At 43.8% G+C, this 22,965-nt stretch overlaps 1 protein-coding gene across 2 annotated transcripts in view; it reads right to left on the bottom strand.

Moving 5' to 3' along the window:
* Nucleotides 1–5,426: 5,426 nt before the first annotated feature.
* Nucleotides 5,427–22,965, bottom strand: part of GTF2H1 (general transcription factor IIH subunit 1) — a 32,090-nt gene continuing 14,551 nt past the window's right edge. For both annotated transcript variants that reach the window (XM_053272579.1, XM_053272588.1), the window contains exons 9-15: nucleotides 21,031–21,118; nucleotides 20,729–20,817; nucleotides 14,033–14,150; nucleotides 10,251–10,341; nucleotides 9,681–9,796; nucleotides 9,017–9,109; nucleotides 5,427–7,914 (exon numbers count right to left, since the gene is read on the bottom strand). In XM_053272579.1, the coding sequence (XP_053128554.1) occupies nucleotides 7,828–7,914; nucleotides 9,017–9,109; nucleotides 9,681–9,796; nucleotides 10,251–10,341; nucleotides 14,033–14,150; nucleotides 20,729–20,817; nucleotides 21,031–21,118 (682 nt within the window). In that variant the 3' untranslated portion in view covers nucleotides 5,427–7,827. The remainder of the gene's footprint in view (nucleotides 7,915–9,016; nucleotides 9,110–9,680; nucleotides 9,797–10,250; nucleotides 10,342–14,032; nucleotides 14,151–20,728; nucleotides 20,818–21,030; nucleotides 21,119–22,965) is intronic.

Genomic DNA, 22,965 nt, shown 5'->3' with positions numbered 1-22,965 from the left:
AGGATTACTGTCACAAATAGAAATACAATACAACTCACCATCATGGTGAAGACTGTGACCTGTGTACTGCTTAGGCTGCTATCCATGTGCTAAAAGCTGAATATGTTTAGCCATATAAAAAGAACTGTCTGCGTTCTGTTTAGGGCATCTCCACTCTCTTTTCTCCATCTCCTTCATTGACTTCTGCTGGTAGTACTGGAGTTAGAGGAAGCCATTGATATACCAAAAATCTGGTTCTTTGTCTGGGTGGTATCGACGCCAATAATAAATACCACACAGGGAAAAGTTTTGATAGTTTACTACTGCAGATTAGTACTGTAAGACAACAGGGGCGAGGCAGTGCCCAAATCAGTTGTAAAGGGGTACAGAGCTTTAAGGAGCTATTTATACATTTCTAAGTTCTTTGTTCTACCCATCTATGACATAGCAATACATTGAAAGAGGACACTTTAGTAATTACATACGTAGATCAATCTCCAGTTGACATCAAACAACAAACTATTGACATGGTAATTGGCATTTGGTGGTCTCAGATGTTGATCAACCCTTTTAGTCACAGTTTGTTTAACTCTTATTGCCTTTGGCTATGCTTTTGTAACCATTGTTTTACTATGTCCTCATGGCCAGCACTTCCTTATCTCCAAGGCTAAGATATGCGCAGAGGAGGAGTGAAGCTAGCAACTGTAATTTACATTCCAGAAGTTCAGAGACAGCTCTGGTATGACGAAAGGAAGGGCAGGGAGGGCCTGTGGGCCCCACTATATTCTAAAGGTAACTTAAGAGTTTAATATTTGGTAACGAAATGGTTGTGCTTAGGTTCAGGCGTGGGGCCTGTATGTAGTGTTGTTCTGTGTTAAATGTAGTTTTATGGGAATTGGGGTCCTGGGTTATATCGCCATAGAGTGCATTCTGGAGTGGTGCAGCTATAGTGCAAGCAGATGAATAAGCCTGTGGGATGGCACTCACACTGAGGGCACACCCTGTTCAGAGTGGACTATTGGGTCAAAAGAAGAGGACCCATAGCCACCTTATTGGCTGAAAGGACTTCTTAAGCATTGCCTAGTGACTCAGTGAGTCCACAGCAGAGGTAGCACTCCAACCAGGAAAGCCGCAATTCAAGTCTTAGCCACTCTGCTGCACCAGATCATCTATATAATTAATTATCTTAGTGTCCTGCATGTCCAGGATTTGGCAGCGGAACTCTCGCGGCACGCAGCAAGAGTTCCGGCGAGAGGCCTGGCAGAGTGAGGAGAGGGAGAAGAAAGTGGCGGCGGCGGCGGCGGCGGCGGGGGGGGGGGGGGAGAAAAGCAGTGGCAGCAGGCGGGTGGGGGGAGAGAAAGGCAGCGTCAATGGCTGGCCCGTGGGGGGAGAAAGAAAAGCGGCAGCGGGTGGAAGGGAGGGAGGAAAAAACGGCGGCGGTGGGTGGGAGGCGGGGCCCTTTTTGGCCACCCGCCACCCAGTGAGGCTCTGTGTCAAGGGAGGAACGGGAGGGAGGAGGACTAGAGAGTGCAGGACTGGAGGGAAGGGGAAGAGAGGAGACTTGGGGGCCAGGGCAGGAGGAAGAGGGAAGGGGAAACAGCCGGCCCCAAAGTGCAGCACAGATGCTCTGTGCAGCGTCGGCTAGTTAGACTTAATCCTGTGTCTAGTGTTGTTAATCTACATGCCACTTAATAAAACATCAACACCCTTTTAATAGTGTTAAAGGGCCAGTCTAGAGAAGGGTATTAACCCACAAATCCAGTTAAAAACAATAATTCTTCCCTTAAAAAACAACGTCTTGCATGGCATCCTAAAACTGTTGCCCAATATTAAAGTGATATTAGGGCTATTGCTGCAGGAAAGAACTATTACCATCATGGTCTGCTTGTGAAGGTAGACACACCAGACTCGTCACTGCTGGAACAGAATACTGGACTGTGGTCCGATCCATCAGGACAGTGATGTTAGATGCAGAATCTGAATTAGTTTGAGGCCACACAGGAAGAATCTCAGGATGAGAAAAATGTATTTTAACCTCTACTAGGTGCTGCAGATATGCCACAAATCTCCTTGTGCTGCATGAAAAGCTGCTGAGAAGGGCCCCTCTTCCTACATTTAAACATAATTAACTGGGGCAAATGAGGTCCAAACCAGACTGGAACCAGATTGAAATGCATCAAGGAAAGATGCATCACCTATTAAATGCTTGGAGTGGTGTCACAGCCACAGATTCAATGGTCATCCCAATTGGAAAATATGGTCTTCGGGAGCACCGTGGCATAGCATTTACAGTTGAGCTGCTAGCCAGGTATTTTTCATCCAGGGGAACAACTAGGTTCACTGCAATAATTGGGGCAAAAGTTTGATTGCTGTTATAATCCTCCTGTGAGTCAAGCAGGCAGGCAGGCAGTTCATGAGATAAAATAATGGCATGATCTAAGTTAACCTTTGACATGATTGATTGATTGAGTGCTGTCAAGTCAATGCCGACTCTTAGTGACCACATAGATTCTCTCCAGTATGATCTGAACCAGCATGGTGTAGTGGTTACAGTGCTACACTAGGACCGTGGAGACCCAAGTTCAAATCCCCATTCAGCCATAAAACTAGCTGGGTGACTCTCGGCCAGTCACTTCTCTCTCAGCCTAACCTACTTCACAGGGTTGTTGTGAAAGAGAAACTCAAGTATGTAGTACACCACTCTGGGCTCCTTGGAGGAAGAGCGGGATATAAATGTTAAAATAAAATAAAATAAAATAAAATAATAATAATAATATCTTCAACTTGGCCTTTAAGGTCTCTCAGTGGTACATTCATTGTTGTCATAATCGAGTCCATCCACCTTGCTGCTCGTCGGCCTCTTCTGGCTGTCCATGGTATCCTCAAAAGTCTTCTCCAGCACCAAAGTTCAGAAGCGTCAATGTTTTTTCTATCTTCCTTTTTCAAAGTCCAGCTTTTGCATCCATAGAGTGTCATGGGAGAAGCCATTGTCTGAACAATTCTAATCTTTGTAGGTGTAGACATGTCACGGCATCTAAATATCTTTTCCAAGGCCTTCATTGCAACCCTACCAAGTGCTAGTCTGCGGCGTATTTATTGACTGCTGGATCCTTTACTGTTGATGGTTGATCCTAAAAGGCAGAAGCTATCCACCACTTCAATGTCTTCATTATCAATTATGAGGCTGGTTGCTGTACCTGTTGACATTATAGGTAGCCCAAATGTGAAATATATTATTAATGAAGGCTTTAGTACCTCTGCGGGAAGAAAGCTTCTCTCTGCATGCATTTGATATCCTGACTGGAGCACAGATTGTATTTGTTTTGATGGCTTTCTTGGCCAACCCCAGGGCAGCACTTCACATTATTCTTGACAGAGGGATACCATTGAAATAGCATCCCTGGGCCAAGTGTATTGTGCAGTTTTGCTCTAAGCTATATAGTGAGGCTATTTTCATGTGCAGCCTAACCCAGGCTAGGAAAGTCCATCCTGGGTTAGGCTGCGTGTAAGAACTGCTGGGATTGGACCCACTCCTAGTGGGGCAGCACCACCTAGCCCAGCTTTTTAGCCCAGTTCCCTTAACCTGGGCTTCCTGCTCGTGTGACACAGAGATGGGCACCAAGAGCTCCTGTCCCTTGGGGAAATGCCCCAATGCACCACACTCAGTGTGTGGTACATTGTGGGATACCCAGAGACCAGGATTCATTGTCCCGGCTCTCTGAGAATGGATCATGTGGTAGCACAGATGGCACTCCCCTGCTAACTGGGCAGAAAGGCACCTTTTACCATGGTGATTCTCTTTATTTAGCAGGGGGAGAGTAACTGGCCCTATCCACCCCCAGCACAGTACTTCCAGTGACTGTTGCTGGTGTCTATCTTGTATTTTTTTAGAATGTGAGCCCTTTGGGGACAGGGAGCCATCTTATTTATTATTTCTCTGTGTAAACCTGAGCCATTTTTGGAAGGGCAGTATAGAAATTGAACTAACAACAACAGCAGCCAACTGTCCGGGTGGGTGGGTGAATGGGCCTTCCCTCGACCCATGTGAATGACCTCAGTATGTAGCAGATGTAGTCAAAGCCAGATCCTAGACACTGCTGGATCCTATGTTTCCAATGCAGGCCGATGAGAACTCAGAATGCAAGCGAGCCTACAGGAGACAGGTAAGTGGAGCTTGCTTCTCCTTAGGTAAGCAGCCCATAAAGATTCAAATGACATGATTCCAGGCTCAGTTATCTCATCCACACTAGATAAGGACCAGCAAAATGATTTCAGTGGCCCAGAATTCTCTTTCCATATTTTAATACCTCAAATGTTTCCATAACTATAAAGACAGCTGAAGATTCTCTTATCTCCCCAAAACATTTAAATCAGGTTCCTGTGATTACCAAGAGAGAGAGAGAGAGAGATAGCAGATTATGGCTTACAAGTGAATTTTAGCCCGTTGAAAAACGGGCGCTAGTAATGCTTTCGGCCCCCGCCGCCGAACCGCCCTCCCAGCTGCCCGATCCCACCATTTGTACAGGAAAGAGGAGCTCGCCAGCAGAGCTCCTCTTTCTGCAAAGGCTCTTCTCAAACTGGCGCTTTGAGCGGAAAGGACGCCCTTTCCGCTCAAAGCGCCAGTTTGAGAAGAGCCTTTGCAGAAAGAGGAGCTCTGCTAGCGAGCTCCTCTTTCCTGTACAAATGGTGGGATCGGGCAGCTGGGAGGGCGGTTCGGCGGCGGCATTTTTCAGGGCCAATTTGGCCCTTAGTAATTTGGCGGGGGGACGGGAATGGTGGGATCGGGCCCCAAGGTTTCCCCCCCCCCGCCCGGCTTTACTGGCGGCGCCAGGCCTCGGCGGCGGCTCCGCCGCCACCTCAGCCAGCTTCCCCGCCGCCTCTTCCCCCGGCGCCTCTCTCCTTTATTTGCGGCGGCCGCTTCTGGCCCCGCCGCCGCCTCACCCGCACTCCCGCCGCCAGTTGCCCCGTCGCGGCCACCGCCACCTCTGGCCGTGGCCACGGCTGTGCTGCCGCCTCTCCCGCGCTCTCCTCCTGGCGTAGGCGGCGGCCACTTCTTCTCCCGGCCCCAACATGGCCGCCGGGTCCTGCCGTTCGTGCCTCCCTTGCCCTGTTCTGGGCATGCCCAGAACAGGCCAGGCACGAACGCACGCTTGGTGTCCGTCCACGGACGGACACCAAGCGTTTTATTAGAGAGGATATCCAAAGTGGTAATTAGAACACTAACAACTGTAAAACTTTAGTAGGGCAACATCAGAAGCCTAGCATATTTGCAAATTACATTTTGAAAATCATGGATCCAAGTGTCAAGAGCAGAAGGGGACTTGCTAAATTTTTCAGATATACAAACATAGCACTTTTCAAGTTCAAATAATCTCCCCAATTCTTGAGGTTTGGTGTTTGCGAAAAGTCACAAAGTTGACACTCTAAAGCATCAGAAAAGACTTGACTACAGAATTCAGGTTTATTCTACAACTTTTGATCAATGGCAGCGATACAAGTTGTATGAATTTCCATTAAATACAGGTCTATCTTCAGTTTCCAATGACTGTACGGTTAGCAGAAGACAATTCACAGTTAATGGATTAAGTCACTCAGCTTTGGATTATGCTTAAGTAGTAGCGGAAGTCAGAAGGCAAGAGTAGGAAAGAGATGTCTAAGGAAGTGTGCATGATCGGTTGCTATTGCCATCTTCTGGTAGGAGAGGCTTGTGGTTCTTACTGAAAAATAATATGCAAAGTGCTTTGCTCCATCTGGGAATATTTATGCAACTATAGTATTTCTTCAAAGCCTGGTACTGTACTATGAACAATCAAAATACCAGGGAGAACATAGAATAGCTTGCCAAATAAACTGTCAATCTAGTTGTCCACTTTAACAACTGCTTTGCTTAACCCCACTTTTAAGGTCATATCAGGAAGTTATTGCTTGAAGATATGTCAGTGCAAGCATATACTTTATGTCTTCACCTCGACAGGATCAACTAGGAAAGCAAGTGTGTTGACCCAGCCAGAGCCTGACCCAAGCATTTATCAAACTGAGAAGCTGTTTTGTTATCTGAAGTACCCTCTGTTGCACAGATGATACAGAGATCTATCAATTGCCAGCAAGGTCATCAGAATGAATTATACTTGAGTAAAGATTATCCAGAGACACAAGTAAATTGCACACTACCAGAACCTATTTGCACAAGTGACATTCCCACAGAAGCATCAGTTTATTATTCATGATTTTCACACATCACTTTAACCTGCTGGGATTGGTAGAAGAGAAACAGCTTTACTGTACTGCAGCAGAATCATTAGTTACTCCTAGCATGTATCATGCAGCTTCAATAAAAAGGCAAGTAGCAGCTCGTTTGTCTTACATCTGCTCCATAGTATTTCAGCAGAGATACAGTAGCTTGTTTAAAATTCTGGGTGTTGCAGAGTATCAGTCACTCAAACACACTGTGTGCATGTAAATAGGTAGGAACATCCTCTACAAAAGGAGAAAACCTTTGGGGCCCATGAAGTGGCCAGTGCTAGGGAGTATAAACACTCAATAGGTAGCAATCCCCAATGCCAACACAATAATGAAGTGATCAGTTCCAGTTTTCTAATAATTCCATTTTTTGGATGCAAACTATTCTGAATGCAAGATTAAATTTCTACTTTTCCAATGAATTGCAACAGTGCCTTGAAACACTATCTTCATGGTTTACGGGGTCATAAACTACTGGTTTATGAACTCTCAAAGGTCTCCCACACATAATTAAGCTGCTTGCTTGGTCCTAGCAGAGACTGTTAACAAGGAAGACATTAAAGCCAATGAAATATACGGAGTCTGACTCCATGGACTATATAAAACAAGCTCACTTTGTTTTAACAAGTCAAGTATTTAATACATGGCAGGTACATCTTAGGTAAGAGTGAAGTGCCACCTGTTTGGACCAAAATATGGTACAGATCCCAAGTATAGCTAAAGATACTGTATATTCTTCAATGATTATCTAGTTGCCAGATATAGCACTAACAGTCATCAGGAGAGAACTGAGAAAAGCACAATTAAGTTTTTTTTTCCCTTTAAAGGTATAAAAAGTTATTACTTTAGTAAGTTTCTCAAACTTACTTTAAAAATTAATTTCTTACCTCCAAACAAATGTCATTAAAAAACACAGTAGCACACTCTTGCACTCAAAAGAAAACATGCAAACAATGGCTAGTAAAAAATCCTGCATAAAATTTTGTGGTATTTTTCTGCTAAGTATGCCTCCTATAAACACCAAACTTCTCTCAGTGCAATGGCTGTTGATTTGTAGGGAAACATGGCAAAAATCTTGTTTTTTAGTAACTAAGCTCCTTTGGAATTTGAAGCAAAACAGTCTGTTATATTTAAAATTTTAAACCTGTTTCTAGAAATACAAACAGAATTCAATAAAATGCCAGGATAAAGTGAAGAAAGAAATGTTGAGTTCTACCCTGTGCCATACACTTTAAAAAACTAGACAAATGATCTTGGCTTTTATTAATACACCCCTTTTAAAGTTTTTTTTAATTTTCTGAAAGCAGCTCTTTATGAAAATCAAAAGCAGTTCCTGAGTAACTGCGTAAACAGTGTCTCTTTATATATTTATATTTATATATATATATTTTTGCGCCACTCAGCTTTTCTGGTTTGGTTCCTTTTAACTCAGTTTTCAAGTTTGACCTTTATTCTTTCCCCAAACGTGTGCAAGTTTAGTTAGCATCATTTCCGAGAGTCAATAGGATGCCGACTTTCCTGCAATTTCTGCAAGGTCTACACATTGGATAGTTGTGTTCCTACAGTATTGCAAATTTTTCCCACTCAAGCTTGGACACCACTGGATCTTCACGTTTTCTTCAGCATACGGCGGGACTGCCATGTGTGGAATTTATTGTAGGCCGTTTGCAGCATCTCTTCTATGTGATTTATCAACTGAAAGAGATACAATATAATTAGTCGGAAAATTCATAGGTTGATAATATCTAACCCCAAAGTTCATCTGTTGCCACTAGAGGTCAGCAATTTTTTAAAAGAGTGAGAAAACTAGGGCAAAAGATTCCTCTTCAAATTTCACAATTCTTTTATGATCAAAAATTGTAGAACAATATAACTGTAGGACACAAGCAATATATAGCTAGTAAGTTGAAGGAACTTTAAATAGTTTACTTAAAAGGTGAGCAACTGTCTTGGAATAGAAGGCCTCTTGTTTGAAGAACAAATATAGGAAACTTCTGCCTTCTACCGAGTCAGACCGTTGGTCCATCTAACTCAGTATTGTCTACACAGACTGGCAACAGCTCCTCCAAATTATAGGCAGGAGTCTCTCTCAGCCCTATCTGGGGATACCAGGAAGGGAATCTGGGACCTTCCGCATGCAGATGCTCTTCCCAGAGCGGCCCCATCCCCTAAGGGGAATATCTTACAGTGTTCACATATAGTATCCCATGCAAACCAGGGCAGAGGCTGCTTAGCAAAGGGTAAGATTCTGACTGGAGAATTAGCGATCAACCAGTACTTAACAGGAAATGGAAAGAGCAGTGGGTTCTTCCCATTGCATGACAACACCATCAATAAAGTTTAGATGCAGGATCAAAACCCAAAAGAGCATTAAGCTAACATTATGCTAAGTCCCAGCTCTTAAGATTTCATTGTGATGTTGCCCAGTCTTTGATGGCAGAGGTGGCCTGCTGGTAAGCAGGTGGATGCAGTTGTCTAGACCTCAAATGGACCATTTTAAAAGTGAGGTGGTAGGTAACAGAAAGCACTTCTGGACATCGCTCACTCTAGAAAAATGTAACATTTAACTGCTATAAATCAAAGTCTCCAAATCTGTTAAGTCAAAAGTATCAATTCTTTTGGAGAATGTTGCTGTTGGAGTAATATGAATAATGCAGTATATTACCCTTACACCTTCCATTCTTAGGCTGGATGAAGTCAGATAGCCATTGGTTAGTAGGCTTGGCAATACCTATGGTTACTATTCAGTTTATACTAAAATGGCACAAGTGGGAAGTTAGGATATTTCCCCCCTTACATTTGTGCTTAAATACTGTCTCCGAATTTTTTCTTGGAATGGGCAGAGTTTTGTAACTTGAAATCTCTCCAAATTACTTTTCATTTTCACAACCTAGAAAAAAGAGATTAGAATACAAACTATTAAAGAAAGTCATTTCACTTAAAGCACACCAATCCTGTACACTTTACTACCTATGCATTCGATGTATCCATGAGTAGACATATAAAGCTTCTGCTTGAATGGGAGGTGCACTACACTCATTTCAGAACCATAGAAAATTTTCAAAGCTGCTATTCTTGATACTAGTATAAACAATTTAAACAATGTGTCTGATCAGCATGCAACATTTGTTCACTGAAATAGTATCTTCGCAGCATATTAACTGCACTTCTTAGTTTCCAAAGTTCTTTTTCAAATCAAAGCAGGCAAGTGCACTACTTGAAATTTTCTGAAAGATTGCTGGACTAGAGGCTGGTATAACTCACTCCAATAGCAAACCCTCCTGGCTGTTCTACCAACAGCCATACATATAAATAGTTTTGCTTTCTGCCCACATAATAGAACTTCTACATGTGGCAGAAATATTCAAAAGGTTCCTTCTGTAAGCAAACATTTCATTACAGAACAAGATTGCTGCAATATTAATGGCAACAGTGATAAGACAGAGGCATATTCTCCCTACCTTCTCTTCTAGGAATGGTGTGTTAACAGGAAAGCAGGACCAGAAGTGTCGCAACAGCTCCCCTACAGCCACATACAAGTGTTTCAGTTCAGACTGAACATCATTTGGCACCATCTCTGCCATTAGAGAAACAGAAGATAAAGTCACCGATACTGGAACCCATGTAAGTGAATAATCTCAGTTTGTAGATGCATAGTGATATTCGGCAGTAGTCAAAGATGTATAATCTTATGTACCAAGAACACAAAAGCATTCTTCACAGGCAGGCACAAGGTCAATATAAGCAAACCAACTCTTAAAGAAACCTGCTTAAGATATTAAGCCAGCGTGGTGTAGTGGTTAGAGTGCTGGACTAGGACTGTGGAGACCCGAGTTCAAATCCTCATTCAGCCATGCAACTCACTGGGTGACTCTGGGCCAGTCACTTCTCTCTCAGCCTAACCTACTTCACAGGGTTGTTGAGAGGAGAAACATAATAACCATGTACACCTCTCTGGGGTCCTTGGAGGAAGAGCAGTACATACACTTAAAAATAAATAAATGAATGAATGCAGGACATCATGGACTTACGGTTTATGGCTTGCTGTGTTCCACCCTGCATAAGTGCTCCTCCAGGTGACAATGCTGTGATGGTGCTACCTGCAGCACTACTTGAGAGAACCTGGGAAGACAGACACAGTCTGTTGTAAGGGCTCAAATATGGACAATAGTTATATGCTACATTAATTTTGCTACACTACAAGTTATTCTTTAGTGATATAATAAAATAAAAAACCTCATGCTATAGAAGATGGGCATTTATTACAGACTGCTTTTCAGCCATAACAGTTACCAGGGAAGTTCTCAATATCAAAGTGTTGCAAGACAGCCCGATTTTGGGGCAGCCCAGAGAGCACCCCTCCATCTATATTACTTTGGAGGGCTATACAGCCTGAGACTACAGGATCGTAGTCCCTGTGATGAACTTTTCCCCTGCCTGGGTTTGGCAAGAACCACAGCTGGTCGCTCAGCAGGAGCAAAGTGTGGGTGGGGCAACATTCCCCAAGGTCAGAATAGCAAAGATTGAATGGGATGCCCCAACCCCTCTCTTTCAGAGAGAAGGCTGTAGCCAGCGAGCAGATCAGGGAAGGAATCTTCCCTTTTACAAGAGGTAACAGTGGAGCACTCCTTGGAAGCCACACAGGTAAGCAGCATTTCCTGACCCATTCTAAACTAACAACTTAGCTGGCAAGAACTCAGGGAAATGAGTGCATCAAAACTGGAGATGTGCAATCTTGTACACCTGGAAAGCATCCTGTTCTTGAGAGAGTCAGTCCAGCAGCTCTATGCAACACATCTATGTAACTGTACCCTTGCCTTTTGTTGGGTAATGTACCCATGCAGCAAAGAACTTATTTATTGCGCATGAATCTGTGACCTGGGTAGAATGGCTTGGAAATGGCCTCCAGGCACGTTTCAAGGTACATATGCACACCTCTAGCCAAAGCACATGGCCTTGGAATCTGTCTGGATCACTATCCTTTGGACTCTCATACGGGCTAGATATAGCCCTTCACTCCTTGCTTCTCTTCCCTGCCTGTCTGTTCCTCGTGAGGAGACTTCTGCCAACAGGCAACAAATGCACCAACTTGACCAAGAAGGATAGGTAAACTGACCTCTTGCCCTTCTAAGCCTCCTCGCCTCCGCTCCCTTTTCAGCCTCCCCACTTTCAAACACTTTCTATGGCAGGCCTTAAGCCAGGCTCTGGTCTAAGCACCTTGGCTAAGCCAACTGAGCTCTAATTAGGATTTCAAGCTAAATTATTGCCAGCCATACTTCTGTCTAGAATATCAGCCAAGATGTATTGCCTTGCCTAACTGAATGTTTGCATTTTGTACCCTGATATACCCTTAATAAAACTTCTGGACTATATTTCTGCCTCCTCATCTTTTCCAAGACAACAAACTTGCTCAAATTTGATACTGGAACCGGATTGCTCCCTCTAGCCAAGCTAGTTCCCCCACACTCAGCCAAAAGCACATTCGGAGCATCTAGCCAGTGCTCTGGGGCAGTTCTGGTAACAGAAGTTATCCATAATTCACATATAAATTGGTAAGTCCAAAAATGAATCAGCAAGCTGTCTAACTCTAAACAATGCAATAGCAGGACAATCCTGCTATTTGGGTGCTATGCTAAACCAAGATTTAGTGCTACAAGTATGAGCAGGCACCAGTGCAGAAGTTGTGCACTCCTTTCTGTTCAGATGCAGTTACTGAAAGTGACTGTTTCTGCTTTAGCAGCAGATACGAGCTGCTTGCTTAGACGATCTCTATGATTGACTGCTAGCTTAAAGTAAAGTGTGCCGTCGAGTCAGTGTTGACTCCTGGCGACCACAGAGCCCTGTGGCTGTCTTTGGTAGAATACAGGAGGGGTTTACCTTTGCCTCCTCCCACACAGTATTAGCTTGCTAATAAACAGAAAACGAATGTCTGTCACAGTGTGATGGGCAGGGGAGGGGGGGAGAAGAGGAGAGAGTGCACAAGCCAGAACTTTGTGCCTGCTCATAATGCTAAACCATGGTTGAGTATTACATCTGTATAATCCCAGAAGAAGCCACATACATGGCAAGAACAAGAACAGATTGCTCACTTGTAATGGATGTTCTTCAAATGGTCATCTGTGTAGTCACACCCATGGGTGGTTTGCTATACTCCTATATTCATAGAGCATGTGTGCAAACTCCAAGATGTTGCATCATGATGCAGACAGCCAAAACTGTGCAAAGCGATTTGGCTATAGTGCTTGGAATTTGAGGAGCTTATGAGACCCCTGTAGCACTTTCTCTCAAAAAATGCAGCAAACCCTGGACAGTCTGTCGTGTTTTGCTTGTCTAGTGAATTTTTGACAGTGTATGTAGGATTCCACACTATGCTCTTTTCTGAAGCACTGAAGGCAATGATCATGGCCATCCATCGTAAGGAATTTGCCTCCACATGTCTTACCTTAAGAGCCCATGTCAGAGCCACAAGTCTGTGGCTGCTACCCAAAGAAATGGCAGCAGGAAGTGGGGGGTGGGGGTGGGGAGAGCTTAGAATAAGAATACACAAATATTAACAAGAAATCTCATCAGCATGGCAGATGAGACAGTACTGTAATGTTGGTATATTTATATGCATGTTCTATAGCCAGAGGAATACAGCAAGCTGCCTATAAGTGTGAACGTACAGAGACAACGCTTGCTTAATTCCTAAAAGCCACAGAAAAATGATGCAAGTTTCCATTCCCCTCTAAAGAGGAGAGTGCACCAGCTGAACCTTCAAGGAGAGGGAATTCCCAAGATCAGGGGCCATCACAAAACAGCAGATGAAAGGAGGCCGCCGTCGTTCATACCTCAGTAACTACAGCCTAGATGAGACAGTTCATTATTGTGATGGGCAGTTATACACCACAGTGTTCTGGTCACTTTGTAATCAAAGACTACCTTCTTCATACATCCCAAGCCAATCCCTATGACTGACTGAGAACCCAGCTATATCACCCATACCCCAAAGTCCATCTTACAAAGGTACGGGATATGTTCTGTGGACACCCCACAACTTTGGATTCTCTCCATCCCAGTTCTGACATTATTTTGGAAGCAATTGAAAGGTTTTCTCTCTGAGCTGTGCAGGGCTAGAATGGATTGAAAGTTCACAATAATGGTAGTGCCTATGCATACACATTGGGAGCATGTATGGACTCCACCATACAAGAGGGAGGCAAAGCCTTTGGTCAGGCTGTAAACCTGTGTCTATTCATAGTGTAGGCAGGAGAAAGACTAGCTCTAGATAGAAACTGGGAGGTGCCTACTAGCCCACAGCCACCTAATGGCACAGTGGGGAAATGACCTGATTAGCAAGCCAGAGGTTGCCAGTTCAAATCCCCGCTGGTATGTTTCCCAGACTATGGGAAACACCTATATTGGGAAGCAGCGATAGAGGAAGATGCTGAAAGGCATCATCTCAGATTGCGTGGGAGGCAGCAATGGTAAACCCCTCCTGTATTCTCAAAGACAGCCACAGCCAGGAGTTGACACCAACTTGACTGCACACTTCACCTTTGCTAGCCCACACCTGACCAAGTCTTTCTTCAAATAATCTACCTCCTAGTGGACAGACTGAAGAACACTCCAGAATAGTGTGCCACTGGAGGTTGACAAGTAGGCAGAAAATAAGTTCTGGAACAATTTCACGAGCAGCAAGATCACCAACTTCATTTCATCAGAATAAATACACAAGTAAACAGCATCAACATATACAAACCTCAGTATATGGACACTCAGAATCCTGTTTGAGTGCTTTCATTTTCTTGAGTGAACCAAAAATATTTCTCACCTGAGTTAGTTTGGGTACATAGACTTCCATTTCTTGTCCAATACTATGCAAAGAATTAATAATATCTTGGCTAGTTGCATATTGCTGTGATTGAATTGGTGTTGGACCATGATAATACCTGTTGATGGGAAAGGAGTTTGAGAACAAGAATTAAATTCTCAGTGTTTAAAGACTGCCTGCCTGCTTTCCAACTTTAGTAGCTCTTGTTTCAGTGGCATCCTATGATCATATGGACTTTAAAAAAAAAACAAAAAACTGGCATAGAATTTTTTTTAAAAAGTAAGATGCATACTGTTTGCCAGGTACTGCAAACAAAAGTACCTTCCTCTAAGTACATTTTATCTAAATGAGATGCATCAGAAATCACATGCAGTAACCATATTTATGCTACTCTCAAAAAGGAGTCCTGGTGTAATCTAAAAATTAAGACTACAGGTATCACATCCATTTACACAGAGGCCATGCTTCAGCTTTGAACTCTATGGCCCTGTTTCCACAGACACACAGAGAATCGGGCCCAAATTACATATACCTCAAATTTATAGACTTGAAGAGATGTAAATGCAAACATAAAAGGCCAGGATTCAGAGGAACAAAAGCAGCTTCCAGATCCTTCATTCTTTTGTGTCTGTCCCCACCAAGTGCTATTGAGTGCAGCGGACTTTCAGCATGGCACAAAGGACTGCAGGTAGAAGAGGAAGTTGGTACAGGGCCTATACATATGCAGAAGCACTTTAGGGTATGCATATGAATGGCTCCCTGGATTCTGGTCAAAGCATTTAGTATTCAGAAAATACTGAAAGACCACCAGAAAAGGCACAAGATACCTGGATCAGTGAAAAAATTACAACCATTTCCAGCAAGGGGAAAAGAGAAAAAGTCCAGTACAGATGCAACAGAAAACCATCATTTCTCACTAAGAGAATGAACTTTGGAGAGTCATAGTCTCCCCATTCCCATTTCACCTGTGAGAAAAATAACTCAAAGGCAGCTGCAGAATCCCAGGAACCTGCAGAGGGTTCCTGGGATTTGGGGCGTGGGGAGCGCACTAGGCAGGGCAGGTGATGGGTGGAGTCTAGGGTTGCCAACTGTCCCTCATTACGCAGGTTGTCCCTCATTTCAGGGATGAAATGTTGGACCCTATAGGGACAGCATTTGTCCCTCATTCATTCAGTAGCATATAATTCAATTACATATACGTCAGTGATACTCAGGCTCTTGATTACCACTGCATTCACCTCCCAGCCCCCACAAACTGGTGTCCTTCATTCTGGCAGTGAAATGTTGGCAACCCTATGGAGCCACAGATAGTGAGAGGTGGAGCCAATTGTACGCAGCTGCAGAGATGGAGCCAGAACTAGGAGGGTGCCTTAGCAATAATGAGCAAAGTGTAGCTAACGAATGGAATCAAAATACAAGCACACAAATCTCAAATGCTCATGAACATAGATACAGAGCAATATGGAAAACATCAGTTGCTTTATAGTGCTTAACAGGACTACTGTAGTGTGTAGATTTGTATCTAACGTGGCAGGATCAAACGCAAGCACACCAGTGGTGGTTCTTACCTGAGGGCAGAGTAGGTGGCCCACCTGAAAATGTTTATCAGCCATTTTAACTCCTCTGTCTTCTGTAGCCATTTCTCTGTCTGCCTCACTGCCTCTGTCTCTCCCCTGCCTGCATCCTGGCCCCAGTGTGTACGTAGGGTGGGCGACAGTACCAGAATTTTGTAAACACCAATAGGAACACAGAGTTCAAATTTTAATATTGAGGCAGGAGCCAATTACAAGGCTTGCCTTTATTTTAAGAAGGTGAGTAGAATCTCAAATTCCCCAAGCACCAATCAGAAGGCATAATGCTGATTGACCCCTCAGGTAGCCAGAGTGCCCAGAGGGTGGGGGAGTCTCTCTTTTAGCTACTTGTATTCTATTTAGTAATATTTTGCAATTTGTTTGTTTGGACATTTGTCCCAAGGTGTGGGGGAGGAGAAAATTGAGTTGTTGCTGAATAAATCTACTTAAGATTTCCGTGTGAGTGTGTGTGAGGGTGAGAGAAGCTATAAAACACTACTCAAAATAATCCAATCACCATTTTGGTTAGAGAGCAGGCTGGCTGGCTATAGGCAAGTCTGAACTTTTGCTGGCTTCTTTGTATTTGTTTGGAGGGAAGAAATGCAACCTCTGCTTTCTCTCTCCCTTGTTCTCATCTGTATGCAAAGCATTATGGCCCATTCCCAAAATGGCAAGCTATAAACAATTCGAAGGAACAGCAAACTGTTAGACTGGATTAATTAGATTAGAAACTGGCGTAAGCAGCCAGAAAATTTTAGGACATGCATGGATTTGTGAGTCCGTACTACTATTCAAATAATTGCAGAAGTGGCTTTCCATGTGCGTGTGGTGTTTGTAGAGAAGGAAGGAAAATAATTTTAAAAATCTATTTGCTATACAGAGAGCTAACTGGATATTTCTCTGGATTGTGGCCAGTACCTGTAACATTCATATGTCCACTGGGGGTTATGGTTCATTGGGCAAGGATTAAGGAAGTAATCTCAATTTAAAAAAAATGTTGCTTGCTAGGATGGACACCTAGGCTAACTGGTGGGCACCCAAGGCTGGCAGAGAGTTCTGCAGGCATGGAGTGGTGAGAGGGTGTCAACATGCATCTTTGCTTCCCATGTTGTCCTCTAAGTTAAATGAGTTGTTTCATAGCTGCAGCAAGCATCATTGAAAAACCTGTGATTTTTTTCTATTTATGTATGCATTTTTAAATAGGTCAGCAAAGCTGCCCTTTTAACTTCAGAATGCATTTGTTCTCTTTTGTAGCTGGTCTCTGCTTGACCTGTGGCTTATACAGATTTTACTGTTACATGTATAGCCTGTGCTTCTTCCAAAAAGCCCAGAGTGGTGCACATGGTTACATTTATCCTCCCAACAGCCCTATGAAGAAGCTTCTGTTGAGAGATAAGTGACTGTCACCCAGTGAGTCACCCATAGTCTTTGGGGTGATTGGGGATTTGAACTTGGATTTTCCCCATCTAGTTCAGCACACTAACCACTTTACTACTCTAGCTCAGGGTGCTCTGGTTTATTAGTAGCAGTACTCTTAAAAAAAAAAAATCAGGCAGACAGAGCTGTCTGGTGATTTCAGAATGCATTTAGTCTCCAGAGAAGCAGCATTTTCTAGCTGGTTTGTGCTTTACTTGTGGCTTGTACAGTTCTTTTCACATGTGCGCACACTTGTGTTCGATCCTGCTGTGTTAGATACAAATCTACGCACTACTGTAGTCCTGTTAAGAATTACAAAGCAATTGACATTTCTTTGTATCTCTGCTGATGAGTAACTGAGGGGTGTGTGTCTGTATTTTGATCCCATTCATTAGCTACACTTTGCTAGTTATTGCTAAGGTACTCGCATAGTTCTGGCTCCGCCTCCACAGCTGCCCACAATTGGCTCCACCTCTCACAACCTGTGGCTCCACCCAACACCTAGCCATCCCACAACCACCATTTACTTGCACTGTGAAGAGTAAATGTACCTGAAGTGACCAGGGCAGCTCTGCCTATTTAAAAAATGAATACTACTAATAAACAACAAGAACACTTTGAGCCAGAGTGATAAAGTGGTTAGTGTGCTGGACTAGACTGGGGAAATCCAAGTTCAAATCCCCATTCAGCCATGAAATTCACTGGATGACTCTGGGACAGTCACTTATCTCTCATAAGAACCTTCCTCATAGTGCTGTTGGGAGGATAAATGTAACTATGTGCACCACTCTGGGCTTCTTGGAGGAAGCACAGACTGCTTACTGTTTCTGTAACAGTAAATAAATCTATAGAAGCCACAGTAAAGCAGAGACCAGCTACAAAAGTGGAGAACAAATGTATTCTGATGTTAAAAGGGCAGCTCTGCTGGCCTATTTAAAAATGCATACATAAATAGGGAAAAAAAAATCACAGGTTTTTCAATTATGCTTGCTGCAGCTATGAACCATCTTCTGTTACCTTAGAGGAGTTATATCCTCTCCCTACTCCATGCCTGCTGAACAGCTGAGTGCCACTCTGCACATCTTGGGTGCCCACCACTTAGCCTGGGTATCCATCCTAGTAAGCAAAACATGTTTATAGATATCATTTCCTTAATCCTTGCCCAATGAACCACAGCCCCCAGTGGACACATGAATGCTACAGATACTGGCCACAATCCAGAGAAAAATCTAGTTAGCTCTCTGCATAGCAAATGGATTTCCAACAGAATCCCTTCCTTCTCTACAAACACCACATCCACACAGAAAGCCTGCAATTATTTGAAAAGCAGTTTGGACTCGGAAATCCATGCAATGCTCTAAAAGACCTTTCTGGCTGCTTATGCCAGTTTCTAATCTAATTAGTCCAGTCTTACGGACTAATATTGTTCCTTCCAATATTTTATGGCATGTCATTTTGGGAACAGGCCATAATGCTTTGCATACAGATGAAAGCAAGGGAGAGAATGCAGAGGTTGCATTCCTCCCTTCCAAACAAACACAAAGAACCAAGCAAAAGATCTGACTTACCAACAGCCAGCCAGCTCTCTAACCAAAAAGGTGATTTGAGTCTTCTGAGTAGCTGACAGAAAAACACCTCCATCCTCTGGGCACTCAGATTGTGCTCAGGAAGGCAATCATTCGAGTCCATGACCAATTTGTTTTTCCTAGGACCACCCTATAAACCAAAGTGAGCATGCTTATTGGTTCCGGCTTTATTAATATTAATATTTTAAAAGATCTGGGACTTTTCATTTGTTCTGTGCTACTGTCACCCACCCTGACAACTGTTAAAGCAGCTGCAGGCAGGGGCAGCAGGGAACAACAGAGGGAGGCAGTAGGCACACAAAATGGAGGCAGAGACAACATGACTGACTGAGAAATTTAAGGTGAGCGCTGCCCACTCTGCCCATAGATAAGATCTGCCCCTGCTCAAAGATCCTGGAACCTCTTTGAATAAAAACCTGAACAAACCACAGTTGCAAGCCTGTATATATTGCAGAACTGCAGAATAGTTCAATCCCAATGCAGAAGCTTTACATATCCTCCTCTTGCATACAAGAAGAGTGTGTGTGAGCTCATAGCTCTTCAAGGCTCATTCTTACGAGTGGGAAACCATGGTTTCCCATTATGTCTCAACTTGGCTGAATTGCTGGATCTAAATACCATAAGTGGGAGGAAGGTAGCTGCAAAAGCATGTGCAGAAGTTTGAGTACAGTTATAAACAAGTTCTACAGTTCTCATGCTTCTGCGTGCAAAGCAGCAGCAGTCATTTGATCTACTTTTTTCTTGCATAACACTATAGTGCAAGATATAAGATAGCCTCTCAGAAAGTGGAAAGTGTCTTAAGCATGCAGGCATCACTTCTGGAGCCAAACCACAGATGTTTCATCCTTCCTTTCCTCTGTACTATGTCTATTAAACTGTAAGCCTGCATGCAGGATCCTTGTTTTATATCTTGCTGAAAGCACTGGATACATAATTAGTAATACATGGATCTTTCTCTAGACAAAGAAAAAAGCTAACTCTTCCTATCACAGGATTTTCACTTAAACACACAAGGTCAGATAGATTTATAGTTGTACTTTCTTGAACATGGAATTCACAATGAGATGGTGAGGAGATTCTCATGATCAGGCAAAAGCAGGCTAAGGGAGACTAGCCCACTTTTGCCCGATTGTCTGCTGCTACGGGAGCCACGCGGCTCTCGGCAGCAAACCCTCCGAATTCCCTCTCCCCTTAGAAGAGGTTAGCAGGGTGAGCGCTCCGCTAACCCCATCTATTTGATTGTGTATTGCCGTGGTGCAGCAACATATGAGGAGACCCCCACCAGGAGGCTGAAACAAGCCTCCCGTCCCGGGGGGTCTCTCCAGGATGCCCTGCGTGCTCACGCAGGGCATCTTGGAACTTCCGGGGGCTGCAATGCCGGCACCGTCACGGAGCCGGCAGTCATGTGGGTGGCTGATCCAGCCGCCCAGGGCTGCAATTGTAATGGTCTGCGAGGAGAGTGGGTTAAGCCTGCTCTCCCTGCAAACCCTTTTAAAGTGGGTCTCACTGATCATGAGACTCGCCTTGGTATTTGGTTTAGGCCAACATAGTGTATGACATTCTGACTGCCAAAGTACTGTGAAATGGGAGAAGCACTGCTATAGCATCAGTGCTTTGCTGAAGAGTTCAGGGCTAAAGCTGCACTGGTGGCATGTGTGGGAATTTCTACACTCTCCCCTTCTTGCAGAAGCTTTCTGTGTTACCTGAAACCACATTCCTGAGGTCTGCATGCACATCCCTCAAGGACATATTTTTAGGTAGCACAGAGCACTTCCTGGGGAAGGGCACATCATCAAAATTTCCTCCAGCGCTGAGCCAGCAGTGGAGCCAAGCTAAACTTTCCAGAAGCACCAGTGCTTCATCAGTCAGTATGTCAGCCGCAGTCTTCAGAAATGTTTTCTGCAGACAAGCACATAAACATCAGGTAAGAGATCGGATGCCAATATCAAGGAAAGGGGATGATCAAAAACTTATACTAATAGTCATAATTTGGAAGGTGGGAGCCATGAGAACCTTCATTTCCCAAGAAATAAATGCTGATGGGTGCGGCAATTGTTTTTGTATAAAATAGCACTGCTGTGCCAAATGAACCAAAAATATTTTATTTTGCCTACAGAACATACCTATCTGATTTCTTTAGATTTAGTGCAATAGTTTTAATGCTGTTGTTATTTTCTAGATCTTCATATTCAATGGACTCTTGCAGCTTTACCTGTAACAAGACATAATAAGGGCTTTGAGATCTCTGAGGAAAAAAAGCAGGATGTGCATTCTCCGGCAGAACAGCACAAGTATAGAGCGCATTGTGTATCTTCAAAGAACTCCAGAACGTATCCCCAGTTCCTTATGCTGGTCTGTGACCGTAATAAAGATTGATTGATATCCCCAGTTCCTGTTCCTTGAGAAGTTACAATTATAGCCTTACCTTTTTTACTGGTGGCTGAAATAAATCTGAATCCCTCGAGTTTCCATCTATACTGCTGGTCTCACTGTTGTGGTCGTTTTGTGCTTCTCTGAAATCCATGAATTATGCACTGTATTAGTTTCTCTTAAAACTTTCAACACAAGTTTCATGTTTTAAGGTCTGCATATTGACCAAGATTCAGCCATCCTCCCTTTCCTGTGTGAGAACAGGGAGCACTTCTGCATGAGCACTGGCCTGTGAGGAAACATTTCCTTCTGGTGGTAGTAGCCTCTCATGTGCCACTTCTGCATGTGTCACTAGGGGTGTTTAAAAAAAAAAAATCGGTTCAGAACCGATTCAAATTGAACCAGCATAGATTTGAGCTAGCCTGGTTTGAGCAGTTTCAACTTGGAACCAGACTGGCCTGAAAAAAGGCGGCTGGTCCAAGTTAGAACTTGACTGGTCCAGGTCCGATGCAGACTGTTTCGACCCAGTTTGAGGGCTATACTTGTACAGGGGAATCTGGCGAGGATTCCTCTTTACAAGCAAAGGGGAAACCTGCCTTTAAAAGGGTTCTAAGCGCAGTTGCAGGGACGGGAGGGGAGAAAGCACCTTACTGGTTTCAGCGGCGGCTCCTCTAAACCCTGCCAGCGCTCTCCCTGGCAGCGTGGGCTGCTGCCACTGTGTGCTGCCAGGTGTGCATGCATGTGTGCGGGGTAGGGGGTGTTTAGAGGAGCTGCCACCACCACAGCTTGTAAGGTGCCCTCTTGCCGCTCCACCCAGAACCCTTTTAAAGGCAGGGTTCCCCTGTGCTTGTAAAGGGGAATCCTCACTGGATTCCTCTTTACAAAGGGTCCATTTGGTCGACCTGGTTCAGGAGTTGGGCTTATACAGGGGAAATTGGTGACTCCTCCTCTTTACAAGCCTAGCCCTTGAACCGGGTCAACCAAATGGACGGAACTGGGTCACAGACTGGTGGTTCAGTTTGAACTGAACTGTCAAACTTGGTTCTGTGCACACCCTTAGGTGCCATGCGACGGTGCCTGACCTTCTCAAAAACCCATGAGCAAGAAGAACACAATGTATAGTGGTTTGGATTGGGTATTGGAATGCAAAAGCAAACACAGGAAAACAGACTGAGAGTAACCAAAACTGGTAAAGCCTGATGTGAAAGGGACAGTATATGGCAAGACAACAGGAAATAGGAGCCACTGAGGAGGGCAGGCAACTGTACAAGGCACAGTTATCTCCTGATTTATTTTCTCTGGTTTCTGACTGCAAAAATAGGCACACACAATTCTCACAGACTCATCTATGTTCCTGAACTGTCATTAAAAGACTTGAGTCTAGCCAATATCTCCCATTGAAATGAATGGTACTTAAATTCCTAACCTGAAACCATGAGAGAAGTGAACTCTTTTGAATATATTTGTTGTTTTTTAAATTGTGAACACCACCTAGATATACACAGATCAGGTGGTATATAAATACATATATTCTCTAGAATAGTAATACAAGCAGCCCAGCTCAGATGCAATATCAAACGATGGTTTGGTGATAATTGCTCTAAGGTCTCATATTCTCCACAGGTTCATTTCCCCAGTTCTTGGTTTTTACAACCCACAATTTGCTGTCATGACAGAACTGGCAGACTGAAGTTACTACCTCACCTGCAAATTGTGGTTTGCATACTCAATTCTAGCTGAGTTTTCAACCTGCGGTTTGGAGGCAAAGTGCTGACCACAAGGCAAGCATTGAGTAGTGAAAGCCAGGAAGTGAAGGAGACAATCAGTGCACAAGAGGAGGAGGAGTTCACTCTCAACTGTGAAACCATGGTTTGGTTTTGTCTTGACGCAGTCTCAGACATCTCCTGGAAACACTAAGATATGGAATTTCCTTCTGGTTCCCAATGACTGGCAAATGCCAGCATGTGACCATGAGGTATAATCTGTTCAC

This window comes from Hemicordylus capensis, chromosome 1, assembly GCF_027244095.1.
Source record: "Hemicordylus capensis ecotype Gifberg chromosome 1, rHemCap1.1.pri, whole genome shotgun sequence".
Taxonomy (NCBI): Eukaryota; Metazoa; Chordata; class Lepidosauria; order Squamata; family Cordylidae; genus Hemicordylus; species Hemicordylus capensis.
Note: the sequence above shows the minus strand (reverse complement) of the source record. Positions and strands in the feature narration are given on the sequence as shown.